Source organism: Corapipo altera, unplaced genomic scaffold (assembly GCF_003945725.1).
Source record: "Corapipo altera isolate COAL_440 unplaced genomic scaffold, ASM394572v1 71, whole genome shotgun sequence".
Classification (NCBI taxonomy): Eukaryota; Metazoa; Chordata; class Aves; order Passeriformes; family Pipridae; genus Corapipo; species Corapipo altera.
Genome location: NW_020884916.1, coordinates 4,515,825 through 4,533,775, shown reverse-complemented (window position 1 = coordinate 4,533,775; position 17,951 = coordinate 4,515,825). Strand labels below are relative to the sequence as shown.

The 17,951-nt window shown below is 51.7% G+C and overlaps 1 protein-coding gene across 7 annotated transcripts in view; it reads left to right on the top strand.

Annotated features, from left to right (window-relative positions):
• LOC113952903 (protein CEPU-1) overlaps positions 1 to 17,951 on the top strand; it is a 231,655-nt gene that overhangs the window by 199,957 nt on the left and 13,747 nt on the right. For all 7 annotated transcript variants that reach the window (XM_027655455.1, XM_027655452.1, XM_027655450.1 and 4 more), the window contains one exon: positions 3,601 to 3,726. In XM_027655455.1, the coding sequence (XP_027511256.1) occupies positions 3,601 to 3,726 (126 nt within the window). The remainder of the gene's footprint in view (positions 1 to 3,600; positions 3,727 to 17,951) is intronic.

Genomic DNA, 17,951 nt, shown 5'->3' with positions numbered 1-17,951 from the left:
GCAGGGTCATGGGTGCAGGAGGGTGGGTGGGGAGGTGATCACATGGAGATGGCAGGGCCTGAGCAACGAGGCAAAGCTGGGGATGTTTATGTAATTTGGGATAAGCTATAAAAGGCAGCTAGAGGAGCACTCAGGGATCAGTCCTGCAGTGAGTGTCATGGGAGAGGCAGCAGAGGAGGTGGTGTAGGTGCAAGGGGAGCCCTGCAGCATTCCCAGGAGATGAAGATCTGTGCGCAGCGCTGCCGTGGGGTACGTGCTTGGGATAAGTGAGCTTTTGCACCTGTGCTGGCTCTGGAGCGGGTGTTTGGAGGTGAAAGCATAGCAGGGATATTGTCTGTGCCAGTGGCAGGAGGGTGTCTGTGCGCCAGGGAATCTATCTGTGGAGGCAAGCACATATGCTTGGCTCCGTAAGGACATATATCACCTGACTGAACACCCTCGAACGTGTGACGCGCCAGATGGTTTGGTTAAATATTTAAGCAAGCTGCTTTCTGTCCTGGGGACTCCATGTGTGCGAGGAGTCAAGCTGGGGGCACGCCCTGGGCACCTGTGGCGGGCTGAGAGCAGCCCAGAGACCTCCCCCAGCACCCTGGCAGGGTTGGGGAGGGAGGGGAGAAAGAAGTTGGATCGATAAACCACCATCCTGCCTCTGGGGGGAAATCTGTGCTGTGTCATTGGAGCAGCTTGGCCAACACTGCCATGTTTAATCACTCCTGAGCAAGGGAGATGCTGAACACAAAAGGACTGCCCGCAAGGAGAGGGTTCCCGCCTGGGAAGCCTGCATTTACTTAGCTTTATTTATTTATTCATTCCCAAAGGGGCACAGCTCCATCTGCATCCTGCTTTCGGCACAGGAAATGTCTCCTCTGCCCCAGTGCTGCAGAAATGCCAGCTGATGGTGAAAGCCCTTTAATGCAGAGGGAATGGAAGAAGTGATGACTGTTAAATAATATTAAATATATTCTTGGATCACTTTATTAAGGTTTCCCTCCCCGGTGTGGTAAAGGCTTTACAACACACCTGTTCAGCCTCCAGAAAGGCATTTAGAGTAGTTTGTGTGGTTAAATATTCAAACATTTAATTAGCATACAATACCCACCGTGTTAAATCCTACCACTGCATAGTTCATTCCAGGGTTAGTTAACAGCTCCAGTGATGTTGTTGCTCTGGTTTGCTTCCCAGCCATTCCTGCCTGCTCTCATTCCAGATGGGACACAGGGAATTGCATCTCCCTGAGAGTGTCCCAAACTTGCTGGACTCTGGTGGGCTTTTTCCTTGGTGCTTGAGCTGCTTTTCATAAAATCATACAATGGTTTGGGTTGGAAGGGACCTTGAAGCTCATATCATTCCACTCCCTACCATGGGCAGAGATATCTTCCACTATCCCAGTTTGCTCCAAGCCACATCCAACCTGGTCTTGGACACTTCCAGGGATGGGGCAGTCACAGCTTCTCTGGGCAACCTGTGCCAGGGCCTCACCACCCTCATTGTAAAAAGCTTCTTATATCTGTTCTAAATCAACCCTCCTCAGGTAAAACCATCCCCCCTTGTTCTGTCAATGAAACCCAAGTTTAATTTGTTTTAATTATGTTTTATAATCTGGTCACTTGAGTTCTTTTCTCTCTCCTGGGTGGGAGCAAACCTGCCTGTGCAGTTCCAGAGTAGCAGCTCAAAGTCTGACTTAATTTTTTTTTTTAAAGTCTCTGCAAAACAAGCTGAATTGGGTCGAGGTGGATTCAGCAGTTAAAAACATCAGAAAGGTTCCTCTGTGGTGCAGCAAACAGCACATTAAAGATGATGGATACTACTCTAGTTTGTCAGGACTTAGAGCTGGAAGCTATTGCTGCTTCCCAGGCAATGGTGGGTGATCTACTTGTCTCTGCTTGTCTCTTCCCACTTCTCCAAAATGACTGCGGTAATACCCTCTTGGCCCATTTTTGTTGTCCAGCCCATAAGCTCCATGTTTTTAAAGCACACATGGATTTCCTGACTGGCAGTCCCAGCAGGAACACAGCAGGGTAATCAGAGCACTGCTGTAATTAATTGCTTCTCCTCAGTGGAATACCTGGCCACGGGCAGAGCATCTCCCAGCTCTGGGTGGCCCCAGGAGAGCTGTGCTGTCCCCTTAATGACACCGATGCATATTAATGTTTCTTTTGGTGTCATCTTCATGCCCTCCACTGTCCTGCCCCAGAGCCCCCACTGTTTGGGAGCATCTGCTCCATAGTTGTTCTCCAGTGCATGATTAGCAGATTAGCCATTGTGCCCAGAGCAGCAAAAAAATGAACTCCCAGAAGCCCTTCAAAACAGAGAATAATTCATTACCCACCTTGATTTCCACTTAAAATGTACTTTAACTACACTTCAAACTACAAACCCTAAATCACCATCATGTTCACAAAAAATCCATCATTTTTTATTTTATTGCACGGCACTGGCATGACATAATCCCTTCCAGAGCGTCTTGGAGTGCTTTACGGATCAATAAATTACTTACCTGCACAGCAGAGGCATTGCGTGCAAGGCCATTGCAGTCATTCCGGCTCGGAGCAGCCCGGGAAGGTGTGGGGGGTGGGGAGAGGCAGGGAAGGGATGCTCAGGAGCGGGGTCCAAGCCAGGAATAGGGGTGTTGTGATGGTCTGGGCTGCAGCTGGGAGCGGGGTGATGGATGGGGCTGGCCCAGGAAGGCTGGAAGGAGCAGGATGCTTTGCAGGTGATTTGTGCCTCTCCTGCAAAGCGCCGCAGCGGGGGCCAATCCACTGCTGGGCTCCTGAGAAAGCTTGGAAATAAACCCAGGAAGGTGATGGTCTTTATTATGTTCTGCAGGTGCAGGCCGATAAGAGCAGCCAATAGTTTTTCCTTGTACAGCCCCACCATGGTGCTCCTGGAAACCTCAGCCCTCCCTGGCAGCCACACCGTGTCCTCTGCTCACACAGCAACAGGAGCCCAGTGCTCCCTGCTTGCTCCTCATCCCTTTCCAGCCCCCTCCTCATCTCCCCCTGTCCTCTCCTTAGGCCTGGACCCCTCAGATCTGACCCTCTCTTGAGCGTTCATGATGGCAGTGCCAGTGCAGTGGCATGGCTTCCATCCCCATGGAATGTTCCTTCCTTTGCACGCTGGTAGAACTTACAGGCTCCTCAGCAGACTCATTGTCTCCGTGCCCAGCTCCTCTTGGTGCTTCTGTGGTTACAAGGGCCTGGCAGAGATCCTGCCCAGCTGCAGGAGTTTGAAGGGGTGGATGGTGTTTTCTCAGGATGCAGCTCTGCTGGGAAGGGTTTGTCATGGCTGAGAGGACACAAGGAGTGCTGGAAGTGGGATAGGAAGAAGCACTGTCTCACACACTATGGAGGTGCTGAGCAGGAGCTTCTCGAGCCTCCCTAAAATGGCTGAATCCCCTCTGGCTACAATTTTTTCCCACTTCAGCCCTGTCTTCTCTGCCCCCTCTTTTCCCTGTGAGATCCTGCCAAGTCAGATGAGACTGATAGGCTACTGCACAGCTTGTCAAGGTGGAGGGAAATACAGTCTCCTTCACCCACAGCTTGAGATTTGAGTTGGAGCAGAACCGGTTTCAATTTCCTTCTCCTCTTTGTGTCATTGCAGTGTCTCCAAAAATCACCGACATCTCTCCTGACATCTCCATCAATGAGGGCGGCAACGTCAGCCTCACCTGCATAGCCACGGGCAGGCCAGATCCAACAATCACCTGGAGACATATCTCACCCAAAGGTAAGAACCAAACGTTCCCAGAGATATTTTGGGATGGGTACAGCAGCATTTGTGAGCAGCCAGAGAGGCGTCAGTGGCTGGTGAAGGTGAAGTTGCAAAGTGAAGGTGAAGTGAATGGAAAAGATGTGACTGAATGCAGGAGTTGTTGACTTTGGTAGAGGAACATCCATCTTGATAGTCTGGAAGGACAGGTTATGGTTTTGGTCAGGTGGAGGACTGGCTGTAGGTGCCAGGTTGGGTTTGTCGTGCTCGGAGATTCAGAGAATCGGGGAATACCCTGAGTTGGAAGGGACCCACGAGGATCGTGGAGTTCCTGCACATTGAACGTGCTTGTCTGGCCCTGTTTTGAAAAGTTTTCAGGCAATTCTTACTCGTTGCTTCAAAGGAAGATTGTAAATAGTGCAAATGAGCAGGAAAACACATGAAGCATTAATTGGTGGCCTTGTTAATTGGTAAGCAAAGCCTCAGCAGAACTGTGTGGGTGTGACTGCTGGGAAGCAAATTCCCATGCGTTTGGGAGTGTATAATTTCAAACCCTTTCCCCAGCTGCTTTTTGGCCTCTGCTTTGCATTTTGCTGCCCTGTTATCCCCCTGTGGCCGCGAGGATCTCGTGGGTGAGCTGGGGGTGGGACCCGGGGGCTCTGGGTGGGATGAGCCGTGCGGCCGAGCGTCACTGCCTGGCTCTGCATTTCTGATCCTGTCTAAGCGCTTCAGTTCCACCTCAGAGTCGTGTTTCCCCTGAGGTTTTACCAGTGCGGGCTGCTGTTGCAGACAACTGCCTGGAGTTCTCCTCGGGGACCCCCGTCGGGGCTGTCCGGCCGGAGGAGGAGGCGGAGCAGGGGCGGCAGTGACGGATGGAACCGTGGCCGCTCCTCCTGTCGCTGCCTGGCGATGGCTGCGGTGTCTCGCTGCAGCTCCATTGATTTTTTTGCTGTTTGTCTGCGCTGGAGGGAACGGCTGGGCCTGATCCATCACTCCCCAAAGCCCAGGCACAGAGCGAGCTGAGTCGGCAGCATCTCAGCCCCTTCCCTTGACAGGAGTCTCTGTAAAAACTGTTCCCCCAGTGCACGTGTTGGCTCATCCACTGTAGGTGATCTTGCTTCCAGCAAGATGGCTTCAGTTGAGGTCTGTGCGTGAATAACTGATGAAATTCAGGGTGCAGATCCGTGTGCTTCTCCCCATCCCGAGTGTCTCTGTGGAATCAAAGTTGTCACCACCAGGCAGCATTTATGGTTGAGGCAGTCCATGTGCTCCCACCTCAAAGTCTTTTCTTCCTCCTCTTCCCCTTGTCTACCCTGACAACATGTTTTTGTTTTGCTCAGCCTCCTCACCGCCTGTTTGTCACATGCATCTTGTTTTCCCCACAGCTCCACTCACCTTCCCACATCCCCTCCAGCTCCCCCAGGACCCTCTTCTCCCACTCCCATGCCCCTTGCTGCCTTCTCCCACACACCATCCATCCTCTCCTAACCAGGCTCCCGGCTCCTGATGCCTCTGTCTTTCACGAGGGCTATTTTCTGTGTTTGCTGCCATCCAGCAGGTTTTTTTCCCCAGGGAATCTTTACCTGCGCTTGAACCAGATGTTTCCATTTTACTTAGGACTTAGCTGCTATGGAAACTGAGGATGCACCAGGAGAGGAAGAGTGAGCTAATCAGAAATTACCTGTGGCGCTGTGTAATTTGCAGCAGCAGCTCTTTCCTGATTTTGGCCATGATTAGGCATTCTGCTTTCAAAACTCAAAGGGAACAAATGATCACAGAGATTTACTTGAGCCTGGTCTCCTGCTGATGGGAGGTGCTGAACCCAGAGGTGACCCAGGACAACTTCCATGGCTGTCCATCTCTGTGGGCAGCTCCTCTGTCTATGGGTCTGCCAAGCCACCAAGGGGAACCTCTACTTCCCCATTTTTGCATTCACCACATGCAGCAAAGACGAGGATGGGAAGCATGAGGACTGAAATGAGAGCCAGGGAAGATGCATAGAGGTGCTATAGCAGGTGCCAGGATGGTATCCCTTTTCCTGGTGGGATATACTCTAATTTGGAGAGCTGGGAGCAAGCGAAACCCAAAGCTTGCTGCTGGCCCCTCTCTCAGTTGTTGGTCCGCTACTCGTCCCACGGGAAGTCTCGAGTGAGATGCCTCCTGTTCCTTCTCACCGTCTGCCTCCATCTCGCTTGGAGTGGTGGAGGAAAGGGATGAGGGAGAATTGGTTCAGGGAGTGCTGGTGCATAATTTAAGGGTTTACACAGCGGATGGTAAGCAGCTCTCACCGACATCGCTGGGGACAGGCTGTGCCAGTGCTGTCTGTGCCAGGCACGGGCACCCCGGGAGCTGAAGGACCGGTCCCATGCTGCTGCTGCTGCTGCTCCCTGCAAAGGCACTTCACGGGGTTTATTATTTCCTTGGCAGCTGTGAGCTCACTGCACAGCCCTTGTGGGGAAATGGAGTAAATAAGAGTGTTTGCTCACCAGGGCAGCGCACGGTCGGGTCCTTCAGAGGATGTACACCCAGAGCAGCACAGCTCCCTGGGGACTGATCCCACTGGAGACCCTTTTCCAGCCACTCCAGGCTCCCTTGGCTGCTCGGCTGTTCCCCCTCTGCTCTGATGAATATGTGTTTAGTAGCTTGGGCTGGTGAACTCTGCTGAATGTTCCTGTCTGCAGTTGTTGCCGTGTTCTGGGAGGCTGGTTTTTGAGGCTCTGTTTGGTTTGGGGGCTGGAGGAGTTCCTGCAGCTGGGCTGAGGAGAGCATTTTCATGGGATAACTCAAGAGCTGAGTGAACCTGAGCAAGAGAGTTTTCTGCTAGTGAATCACAAGAGTGCTGGTCCCATCAATGCCTCCATCACCGATCAGAGCCTTGCATGGTGCCTGACCCTGCCTGTGCCCATCTCCTGCCAAGAGCAAAAGCAGGATGCTGGCTCTGGAGAAGGATTTTTTGAACTCATTACCAGTCCAACCAATGTGTACAGTCTATCTTCTGTCTCTCTGCCTCACCCCCTCTGTCCAATTTTATTTCTTCTCCCAGTAATGCTGTACTAACCCACAGCAACTCCCATTAATGCAGCTGAACGGGCTGAGGTGGAAAAAGAAGAGGATTTGGTGGAGTCTCAGCTTCTTCTGCCTCTCCAGAGGAGGCTTAACTGCTTTGAGGCTCTGTCCTGGGCTTGGACACTCCAACTGGCAGCACAAGTGTCAACAGAACTGCCAGACACTGAGGCTTCAAAACACAGCTCACCAAAACCATATGGGGATGCCAAGCTCTGGCATGAGATGGGGCTGCTCCATCCCTTCTTGTCACCCCTGTCAGGCCAAGACTACTGAGATAGCAATCAAGAGAGGCATCTTCAGCAGGGTGGATATCCACATCCATCTCTCGAAGGATGTGGATAACCCTGGTCTGGATGTAACACCGAGCAGGAAGGCAGCAGCATCTTTCCAGAGGAGGTGGAATTTGTGGAGAGGACTTGGCTTCAGGGGTCTGAAAGGCAGCATTATGTGTGCTCATGAGCATTCATTTTGCACCCTTAGGTGCTGAGCATCTCTATGTTTCCAAGGCTTTGGATGTATTAGAGCCCTGCAGTGCCAATGCCATCTGTAAACTGCAGTGAGGTCTTCTAGTTACTAGCCTGGTTTTGGTCACTCAGGTGTTTCCATAGTTACTGGGCTTTTTATTTATTTTTTGGGGTAACTGATGTTGTCATGGCGATTGTCATGTTGTCAGGCCAGTTTTCCTTTCTTGGTGGATGAAGGTTGGGAATTCTTGGCATCCCGGGCTGCCAGGCTCAGGGTGACTCCAGAGCCCTGGCAGAGCGAGCTGTCCAGGGGATATTTATCTCTGCTGCAGACACGAGACTCGTCGTGCCTCCCATTTAGCTCAGGAAACGTGCCAAGGAATTGAAGTGAGGGATCTTCCAGGAGGGATGAAGGCTCGGCAGCCTCTGTCCCAGGAGAAGCAGGCATGGCTCAGCAGTAATGAGGGGGAGGCAAAGTGTGGTTATCCTGCCATGCCAGGGCCAGGGGCACAAAGAAAGGGTGTAAAACTAGGTGTGGGCACGTGGATCCCTCCACTGGCTCATCCGCCTGACCACACACAGACATCCCAAGCCAGAGGCTGCATCCAAGTCGTCATCCTTAACAACCCTTGATGGACTTTTCTGCCACAGTTTTGTCTAATTGCTTTTTGATTATTGCTGTAGTATGATGGATTCTGGTGTGAGGCTTAAGACAGCGGCTGCCAGGGTAGGAAAACATTATGGTTTGGCTTGATGGTGTATTTACTTGTGAGAGGTTTGATCGAGAGGTCTCTGTAGCGGGAATCCCTCATTAATCTCCGGATTAGGCTGGGTGCTGAAAGCTGGATCCTGTGCGGAGTCTGAGCAGTCATTTGTGGGGGAGATGACACCTTGTTGCTTCAAGGCAGAGACAGGGGAGATCCTCAGAGGATCCCTACATTGCCACATCCCAGATATCCCCTGATCAGTCCGTTTAACCTCCGTGGCTTCCCTGGAAGAGGTACAATGGCAGTCCCTTGTCTCGCGGAACCGATGGGAGGATAAATACGTTCCAGACGTGAGGCACTCGGACACAGCAGTAATCACAGCTTGTATATGCACTTAAGATAGATGAGACACAGTGGCCTGATGTGGCAGAGGTCTCATGAGATCATCTGTCTATACATCAGCAGCAAACCAGCAAAGGGACTCTGGGAGAAGTCTGGTATATTTGGATATATTGATTCTCTCTGACTCTTGGCGCGGCTTAAAACAAGAGGACAAACAACTGCAAAAAATATCCAGCTGGAAGACTTGCTTGTCCCTGGGAAGAGGACACATTGTCCCATCTCAGAGGTTTGTCCATTAAGCACTTTGCTTGCAGTCTTCATCTTTCCAGGATCCTCCCAGGAGGGAAGGCATATGGGATATTTGTAGGCTGGACACCAGATCTGGCTCCAGAGAGAAGGGGGAACCACTTGGGTGGGAAAATCTCCATCTGCTTCTGTGCTGCCTTGTCCCTCACTGTGATCAACTCCATGTCCCATGAGATCACTCCCTTTAACCCTGCCTCAAGTCACCTAATTAACTGAAGACCAGAGAGCCGTGTTCTCTGCTGACCCTTTTATCAGGGAAATACCTCTAGGAGGGAGCAGATGGTTTCTGTAAGGCTGCTCCTGTGTTCATCACAGGTCTTGTGTCTCTGCACTGCCTCTTGTCTCCTTTGGAGACGTGTGAGCCAACAACACAAGTGGTGTGTCAAAGAAGGGATGTGAGTCCTGCTGCATCTGTGTGATGGAGCACCGAGCCTGCCCTGCTCCGTGGGCTCTGCGTTGGGATGGGTTGGGTTGGGATGGCCACCGTGCTGTCCCACCTCCCTGTGTTACACGTGTCCCTTCTGTCTTTTGATGGCCAGTTGACTCAGTAGGGATTCAGCTGACTCACTCAGTGGCCAAGAACCTTGTCCTCCTTCCAAGAGGCAGTTGCAGGCCTGGCCTCCAGCTCTATTAACTGAAGCATTCCAACCGGCTCCAATCCTGTCGGCAGCTCAACCGTCCCCTTGTTTACTGTTGAAATAATTACTGCTTTGCCATAATATTAGCTCTGAGCCGTGACTCCATTACCATTATCGCCGGAATATTACCCATTTATTATCTCCCAGCAACCCTGGAAGATGAACACTAGGCTTCAGAGACCAATTGTTTTACAACAGACAGGATCTTGGTGTGCATTGTTTAATGAGGTAAACTACATTATAGCCGGCATTAATTTGGCTGCGGTGCACTCCACTAAATCACTGTTAACCTGTAAATCTGCCACTGGTTTTGATACTCCTTTAATCAGTGTGTGCTGGACAGATCGGCTGGGCAAAGGGTCAACAGTGGTCCAGCTCTGTTTGTATCATGTAGGGTATTGAAACAGGAGAAATAAATAGGTTGCAGGGGTCATGGGGAAGCAGGACTTTAGGATGGACACTAGTTTTGTGTGTGGTTGTGGTGAAGGAGTCAACTGGAGTTGCCATGAGTCATTTGAGAAAGTTGTGGGCATGTGCTATGACCAGCAACAAGATCCTGACGGGAGCAGGGTGAATATTTAGCCCGTTGAGTGCCAGCAGCTTCCCCATCTGCTCCCACAGGAGAGGGATTTGGCCCAGCAGGAACCAGAATCTGGTGGCATCACGTCATGGGCTCCAGGTTTTGCTTTCCCAAGGAGTGACTAAAACTCAGTGTGCCATGTGGGTAGCTCCTTTTAGCATTTCCCTTCCTGATGCTTTTTCAAAGCAATGAGAGATCATGTACTTTTATGTGTATAAAAGTAATATTTTTGATTCCCCACATGGTGGAAGTGAACTCTTGGAGCTGATCTGTTCACATATTTGGCATAACCACCTTTAAAATATGCATCTTGGTACGAAAATAACGAGACCCCTTCCAGCTACACATGAGGCAATGTCTTTCCCTTAAGAAAAGAGGGGAAAAAACCACCTTGGCTTCAGTATATTCCCTGAATGCAGCTTTGGAATGTCACACTTTCCCTCCTTGCCAGAGGCAGAGTGGGATTTCACTCCTCATGGCACTGTGCAGAAGCAACCAGTTGCTGCCCTATTGAGGGGGAAAAAGCAGGGAGCACTGCCTGCACATCCAAATGTTGTGTTTTGTCGTATCCCATTGATCACTGACTACCTTTGCAACAAAGGTGAGACCCTCTGAGGTGTTGCAAATGCCCTGATCCGTGCTCTGCATCCCTTCTCCATCCCCAGCATCACCCCACGGGAAGATGAGAATGTGTTACTATTTCTTTGGCGTAGTGGGACAAGGCAGACAAAACCCAACATGCCACCAGTGTCAGCTAGTTGGATTTGCTGCCTCTTCTTTAGTGCTGTACACAACTCCCTCCTTCCCTGATAAATGCATGGCTTTGTGTCACTCCCTGCCTGGGACTCTCCTTTCATTCAGCTGGCCTGGGCAAGAGCAAGGGACGGGAGCGTCTGAGATTCCAGAGATCTCCACACAAATTAAAACCTTTTATCAGCCCCTCATAGCTGTGCAAACTAATTATATTTGGGCCAAACTTTGCCAGCGACTCCCCTGAGGTATTATTATAAAAATCTGAGCTGTGGAAATGCGTCCCCATTCTGTCAACACCAGGTCGCTTCAGCTATAGAAAACTCTGCTCCTGCTCCTTTTAGCTCCCGTGATGTGCTTTGCATAAGCTGCTGCTGTTGTTTTTGGGGAGGAGAGAGCCCAGTTGGGCTCTGACATGTGGCCCAGGTCTGCTGAGCCAAGGGCAGAGCTGGGGGGGGTGGGCAGGGAATAGCACTCAGAGATTTCACAGAATCACAGACTCATCAAGGTTGGAAGGGACCTTTAAGATCATCCAGTCGAGCTGCCCATCCAGCACCACCTCTGTAGTATGAACAGGGACCTAAAAAACTCCTGGGATGCCTATACTGGTGGTGAAAAGGGTCCCCAAAAACTCCAGGGACCCCCAAATACGGGGTGAAAAAGTTCCCCAAAACCACCTGGGATTCCCAAATTGTGGCTGAAGAGGGTCCATAATCCCCTGGGATCCTTTATTTGCACAAGCCCTGCTTGCCTGGCTCATTCTCCCACTGCTCTCCTGTGGCTATCAGCATGGCCTTGGGGCTGTGAGTGCACACATGGGGTGGCTACTTCCATCCCTGGAGAGATGGGACATGGTGATGAGGGGTGGGAGGGATATTAGAGAGGTGGGGATACCCAAACCCCAACAGGCAGGTGTTGGGAAGGAGCAGCACAAGAAGAAAGCGCATGAGCCTGCATGTGGATGGTTTTCCTAGTGCTGGCACCTTGCTGAGGGGCTTCTGGTGGTGTTGGAGCTGGTTTCCATTCAAATTTTTTCATTCTTTTTCCTGGCCTTACCATTTGCTCCATTCCCTGCCTTGTAATCTTGCTGCCGAGCTTGCGTGGGGCAGGGCACTGAGGCCAAAGGCACCCCTCTTGTTCTCCCACCTGCACTGTCCGTAGATGGAGGCAGCACAAGGAAATGCTTGGAGCCAAATTCCCGGTGGGAAGGAGGTTTTTGCCCCCTGCCACCATTCCTGCACTGTCCTTGTGCTCCTCCTCGGGCGCAGATTGCCAGCTAATGGGGTGGAGCCAGTGCGAGCACTCTCCATTAATGGAGCAGAATATCAACAGAATAAAGCCTTCATTTCCTGGGCTATGGTTTCATTATTAATATACTTTACAGTTCACAGGTTGTTCATTTGCTTCCATGTTTTCTCAGCTGGTGTAATCTGTGGCGCGGAGTGAGAAGAGTCATAAAATTTCCATTTCCAGCTGAATGTGCGTCCAATTCGCCGTGAAATGTTTCTCTCTGTCGTGAATATTAAGTGCCTGAGGAGTTGGTAGCCATGGGATTAGGCAGGGCAGGTTGCCAGCCCCTCTCTGTGTCCCAGGGGTGCGGGAGAGAAGTGGGTGTAGAGAAGGAAAGGTGACAAGGCGACGTGTGGGGTCTGAGGGAAGGACTGTGTGGTGGAGGGAGGAAGAGGGAAAAGGGGAGGAAAGTGAGGATGGAGAGAGGGGGAGGAAATCGGGAGAGTGGCACGAACTGGCTTCAGGGTGGATGTAGTGGGCAAGGGATGCTCTAACAGAGCAGACCTGTGCTCCACCTCCCTGTTCCCTGTCCCATGACCTTGATACTCATCAGAGAAGATGTTGCACCAGTGTTTACTCCAGGTTGTAGATCAGTTGTTGATATCTGTGCTCGGTCACTGCCGTGAGCTTTGGGGTTGTGCCCTTCCCCTGGCCTGAACATGGTTAGAGAGTTTCCTTGTCTCTGGCGAAGCTGAGAAATGCTGCTGTGCTTGTAATGGCAAGGAGGTGAAACGTGCTGGTGACCTGGAGCTGCTCAGCTGCCCTGCACCAAGCTGAAGAACAGCAGTGAGCAGCCACAGAGTTGCAGGCACTGTTGCAGTCAGAGAAAAAGGACTTTTCACATGAATTTGAGGGGAAAAAATCGTGTTCTGCTCTTGTTACACAGCCAGCATGAAATTTGTTGTGTGTTTAGTGTATTCTTTTATGGCTTGTAGCAAAGCAAAGAGGGGATTTGAGGAGTTGGGGCGGGTGGTCGTGCCCTGTGGCTGGGCAGGTGGTGGGACCAGCAGTGGTGCCACAGCTGCAGTGCCACCGGCAGTGAACACATCTGGCAGCACAGCTGGCACGTTGCTGCAGCTGGAGGTGGTGGGGGATGTGTGCCCTGGTTACCCCCCCTGTCCTTGCAATAGTGGTGCAGGATGTGGTGTCACTGCCAGGGGAATGGGACAAAAAGCCAAACTGTGGTGGTGTACCCAGGCCGTGGGGATGATTCGGGCACTGCCCAGAGCCAATGGCACCGTTTCCTTCTGACTCTTTGCTGAAATGGCTTCAGCTACAGCATTCCTCACTGCAGGGGAAAAAAATGCCTCTTCCTTTCCCATCTTCTCTCGGTCGAGTCAAGATAATAATAGTCTTTTTCTGATCCCCTGAACTTTCCCATCTGCTTGGTAAAACAATGGCAATTCTTTTTCCTCCTGGCCTCTCTCTCTGTCTTCCTCTCTTTTATTTTTATTCTCCTACAGTATAATTTAAAGCCAGAGCAATGCCGTAGCCCATGGGTTTTTCCCCTTCCTGTGACACGCTGCTGTTATTTAAAATGGCTTTTCCCTTGCAAAGCAATGCCTCTCGCTGCCCTCCCAGCTCCTGTAGCAGGGCCAATACCTTCACAGAGGCCTGAGGAGGGGGTAGTGGGCTCTAGTGAGGGGGCTCAGCCCTGTCTCCAGTACCCCTGTTCTTCTAATCACCCAGCATCACCCATCCTTGCAATTCCTGGTGTGACTTCCCACTCCCCATCCCCCTCCCCAGGCTCAGGGCTTCCTCACCAGCCCCCCACAGCCCTAAACCCATCCATCCCATCACCCCTGCATTTCCCTGCCTTCTCTCAATAAGCCACAATATTGCGAGTGATCCTGCAGAAATGGAGACATCAGTGCCATAAAACACGAGGGACAGAGCAAGGCCACTGGGCTGGAAAATAGCGTGTCTGGAAAAATAAAGATGGGATAAAGATGATGGAGAGGCGACAGCGAGTCTCACCCTGCCATGATTCAGATGGCTCTGGGGGGTGAAGTGAGGTCAGGGGGTCCCAGGGGAAAAGAAGGGGTGGAAAATATCCCACATGCGCAGAAACTCGTGGCAGGGACGGCGCCTGGACTTTGTGTGAGCTGCCTGCAGGGATATGTGTAGAGAGGGGAAAGTTTTCTAGATCCCCGTGACTTCTTGCCAGCACTGGGGATGGATTTAGCCGGCACTTGATGCTTATTTTTTTACTCTAATGCCATTATGCCACTTGCTTTCCATCTGAGGGATATTTCCCTAATGCGGCTGAAATGCAGCTTAGCTGAGGTTACAGCCATTTAACGCTCTGGATTGCAATTGCTTCTTAAGAACTTGTCCTACAGAGAAAGCCTGGGGGTTTAAATTTCCAACCAGAGGGACCCTCCAGTCCGGAGCCAGCAGCTCTTTTTCACACAAATCCGGAGGAAAGCGGGGTGCCTCGGCTTTGGCAGGGGATGGGAATGCTTTCTGCAGAGCAATGCTGGTTGCACAGAGGGGCCTGTGGTTGGGAAGGGATGTGGTGGATGCCCCGTGGAATTTTTTCGGGTTCTTTGCAAGCCACCTGCAGATATCAGGCAGGAGCCACCTCGTTTCTCGGTGCCTCTGTCCTCGCCAAGCCTTGTGCAGCACAGCTTCTCCTGGAGCCAGCGAGAAAGCTGCCAGAAATGGGCTGAGCTCCAGGGAAGCCAAGTTGCGACAGGATTTAATCGAGGAGCGGCGCTCCTACAAACAGGATGCGTGTGTTTGTCTGAGCGATTTTCTCCGGCAGCATCTGTCACTCTCCAACATCTTGGTATCATTGCAGCAAATTATTTAACCACTACCCACTGTACCCCATCTGTCAGGCAGCCCCTCCACACGGATGGGGCCTTACCTTCCCGCCTTTCCAAAGGAACTCACCGGCAAAGGCCGAGCGCCAAACAACAGGACAAATTAAATCAAAAGCACAGCTTCGGCACCCAGGGGGAAAATGCACATCAGCTTTGACTTATTGCACGGCGCACGCTTACAAGAGAGAAGCAGCGGCTTTTGTCACTGCAAGGGGCCATGAAAAATGAATTAGGGCCGCTGCTGGGAGAGGGCACGCAGGAGAATCTTTCATTCCGGCAACGCTGTCCTCTCTCACCTTGGAAGCGGCTACGGGGGGGGAAAAAATCACAGGGAGGAAGGAAAGAAAGGAGAGAGGACTTTGTGTTGGGCATCTCACTGGGAGAGAGCATGGGAGGAAGAGTATTGGTGCTCAAGCATGAGCACAGAGCTGCTGGGAGATGTTGTCTCCTCAGGAACTCTCTGGAGGGGACTTGGCTCCGTGGGAGCCTCAGTGTTTGGATTTCATGTACCTTTCGGAGACGTTCTGTCAAGGAGGCAGAAAAGCTGTGTGGGAAGTGGTTCCCTGCTGGTCACGGCCTCTGCTGAGCATCAGTTCCCCCCTGTGCTACCACAAGCACCACCCCCTCACCCTCCAGGGGCTGAGGAGAAAGGTGTCCCGGTTATGCTTGTGATAACACATGGGTATCATTGAGAACAGCAGCCCTCTAATGAGCTCTACACCCATCCTTGCTGCAGATCTGACACCACTTAAATGCTTTGTGAACTGCATCCGCTTTTAATTTGCTCAAACAGGGTGGCATGTGCCCTCTGGACCTTTTCCTGGGGTTTGGTGTCCTTGCTGGCTCCCCAGGAGGAGGCAGGGGCTGGGAGAGGCTGAGGACAGTCGCCGCCGACAGTTTGCTGAGCCTTGAGCTGCCTCTGAGCTCTCCCTCGCGCCGAAATAAAAGGGCTCATTCTTTATTCGACTCATTTACTCCTGAGTTAGAGCCTCGTTCAAGGGTGGTTGGTCCCCGAGTTGTTTTGTTTTGTTTCTTTAAATATTAATTTCCATAATCCATTTATTTCCCAAGGAACTACTTCTCGCAAACAAAAGGTTTAATGCTCCTCTTTTATTCCCGGTAACAAATAAGTTGTCTGAGACGTGCAAACATCCCGGCAGCAGCAGAGCCGTGCGCGTGCAGCAACCGTCTGATGGCAAAGAACCACGCTTAAGGATGCACAGGGATGGGGGGGGGGGGGAAAGCATCCCTGAGGGATCACGGGTACCACAGCAGTATCTCCCTGGAGATGCTCACCCAGAGAGGGAGGACAGCGAACCCAGCTGACACCAGGGAGCCCCCACAGCCAGGGATTCCAATCCTTTGCGTGGAGGCGTCTCCAACATGCCTTCTTTGAGATGGAAGATTTGAGAGCCGAAGGCCGGGAAGCACAATAGAAGATAGACTGCTTGTACCTCATTGTCTGGAGAATAGATGGGCTGCGGGCTCCCGGAGAATAGGAGCTGCCACTCAGGTGGCTTTAATAGAACAGGCGGCAGATAGATTTCAATAAAAGAAATGAGTATAAATATTGTTAGTGGAGAATAGAGGGAGAGTGAAAAAGATCTTGTTTAACGAGTCACAGTGGGAAACTTTCAAGGACTTTTAAGCTAAAAACTCTTCACAATGGTGCTATAATGGACGGCTCAGCCGACTTGGCTGCGCTGTGTAGCATCGGTGAGGGGACCGAGTTGGGCAGGTGTCCCTGGGATACCGCAGGGAAAGGCATGGCAGAGAATCACAGAGTGGTTTGGGTTGGAAGAGGCCTCGAGGATCATCTACTTCCAACCCTTGCCATGGGCAGGGACACCTTCCACTAGCCCAGGTTGCTCCAAGCCCCATCCAACCTGGCCTTGGACACTTCCAGGGATGGGGCAGCCACAGCTTCTCTGGGCAACCTGTACCAGGGCCTCCCCACCCTCACAGGGAAGAATTTCTTCCCAACATCCCATCTAACCCTGACCTCTGGCAGTGTCTTTGCCTTTCTTGGAGTCGATGCCAATATGGGCTCTAGGCTGTGACCACAGGCTGAATGACCAGGTGATGTGGTGGTATCGGGAGGGTCTCTGCAAGTCGCATGTCCCAGTGACTTAGTCCCTGATTGCTGCATGTGCACACTTAATAGTTACTTATTAGAGTTGTTGTATGAGATATGAGCCCCAGGTGCGGTCTCAGGAATGCACTGAGCAAGTGTAGCAAAAATGCAGGTGCTGTATCTGTTGTAGCTCTGAGTTGAGCAGGAAGTTGAAGAAAATGTCTTTCCTGGTAGGAGAGAGCAGAGGTTTGGCTGCAGAGCCACTGGCTTTGTGATGGCTCCTGGTTGGAAGTTGTGTTTGCGGGGTACCTGTTGAAATCCCCATGTCCTGACCCCATGGTCACAGACAGCCAGAAATGGGACCTTCAGAAATAGTCACTTCTGCTCATGCCAGCACAATATTGGGCCTGGGAGGGTCCTCCATCCTATCTTGAGGCAAAACATAAGGTACCATCATCTCACCTATGGTCAAAAATAGATGGAAGAAGAAAAACCAAAGCATTGCATGGCCACGTACAAGGAGAGGCTCCCATAGTCCTGGGGAGGAGGGGACCAGTGCAGGAGAAGGACTTTATGGCCACCCCTCTCCCTCACAACCTGTGCTGCTGCACACAAGGGCATGGAGAAAAACTGCCTGTGAGAGTTGTCCCAAACCCAATTTAATGAGGAAAACTCCTCTTAGTGACACCAGGCACAACTGGTGATGCTCTCCACCCCTGGGGTGTGAGGATGAGGAGGGACCCCAGGCTGCAGCAGTGGAGGGAGCTGCTGCCAGGCTCCCTCATCCCTGAGCGCCACGCGGTGCCAGGCAGCACCATCCCCTGGGGCCTCGCGCAACATCAGGCCACGGAAACATGCTAATTAACATGGAAAAGCATGTCAGAGCAGAGATTTCTTTCCTTGTCATCGGGAAACTTCAAAAAGAGAGAGGCTTGGCCCCGTGTAAGCACAACACAGACTCTGATGTGCTGCGTACCCGTTTCTGGGGTTACGGTCCCTCTTCTGAAGGCTTGTGAACACGGAGAAGGGGAGGTTCAGAGCCCGCATCTCATGTAGGTATGCTTCCTGAGGGGATTGCTCCTCTAAGAGGGGGCACAGATGGAAATGGGCTGGAGCCTGTGGCACAGGGATGCAATATTCACGAGAGGAGGAGAGCAGCTCGCCTGGGTCGATAGGGTAATCTTAAAAAAAATCATTT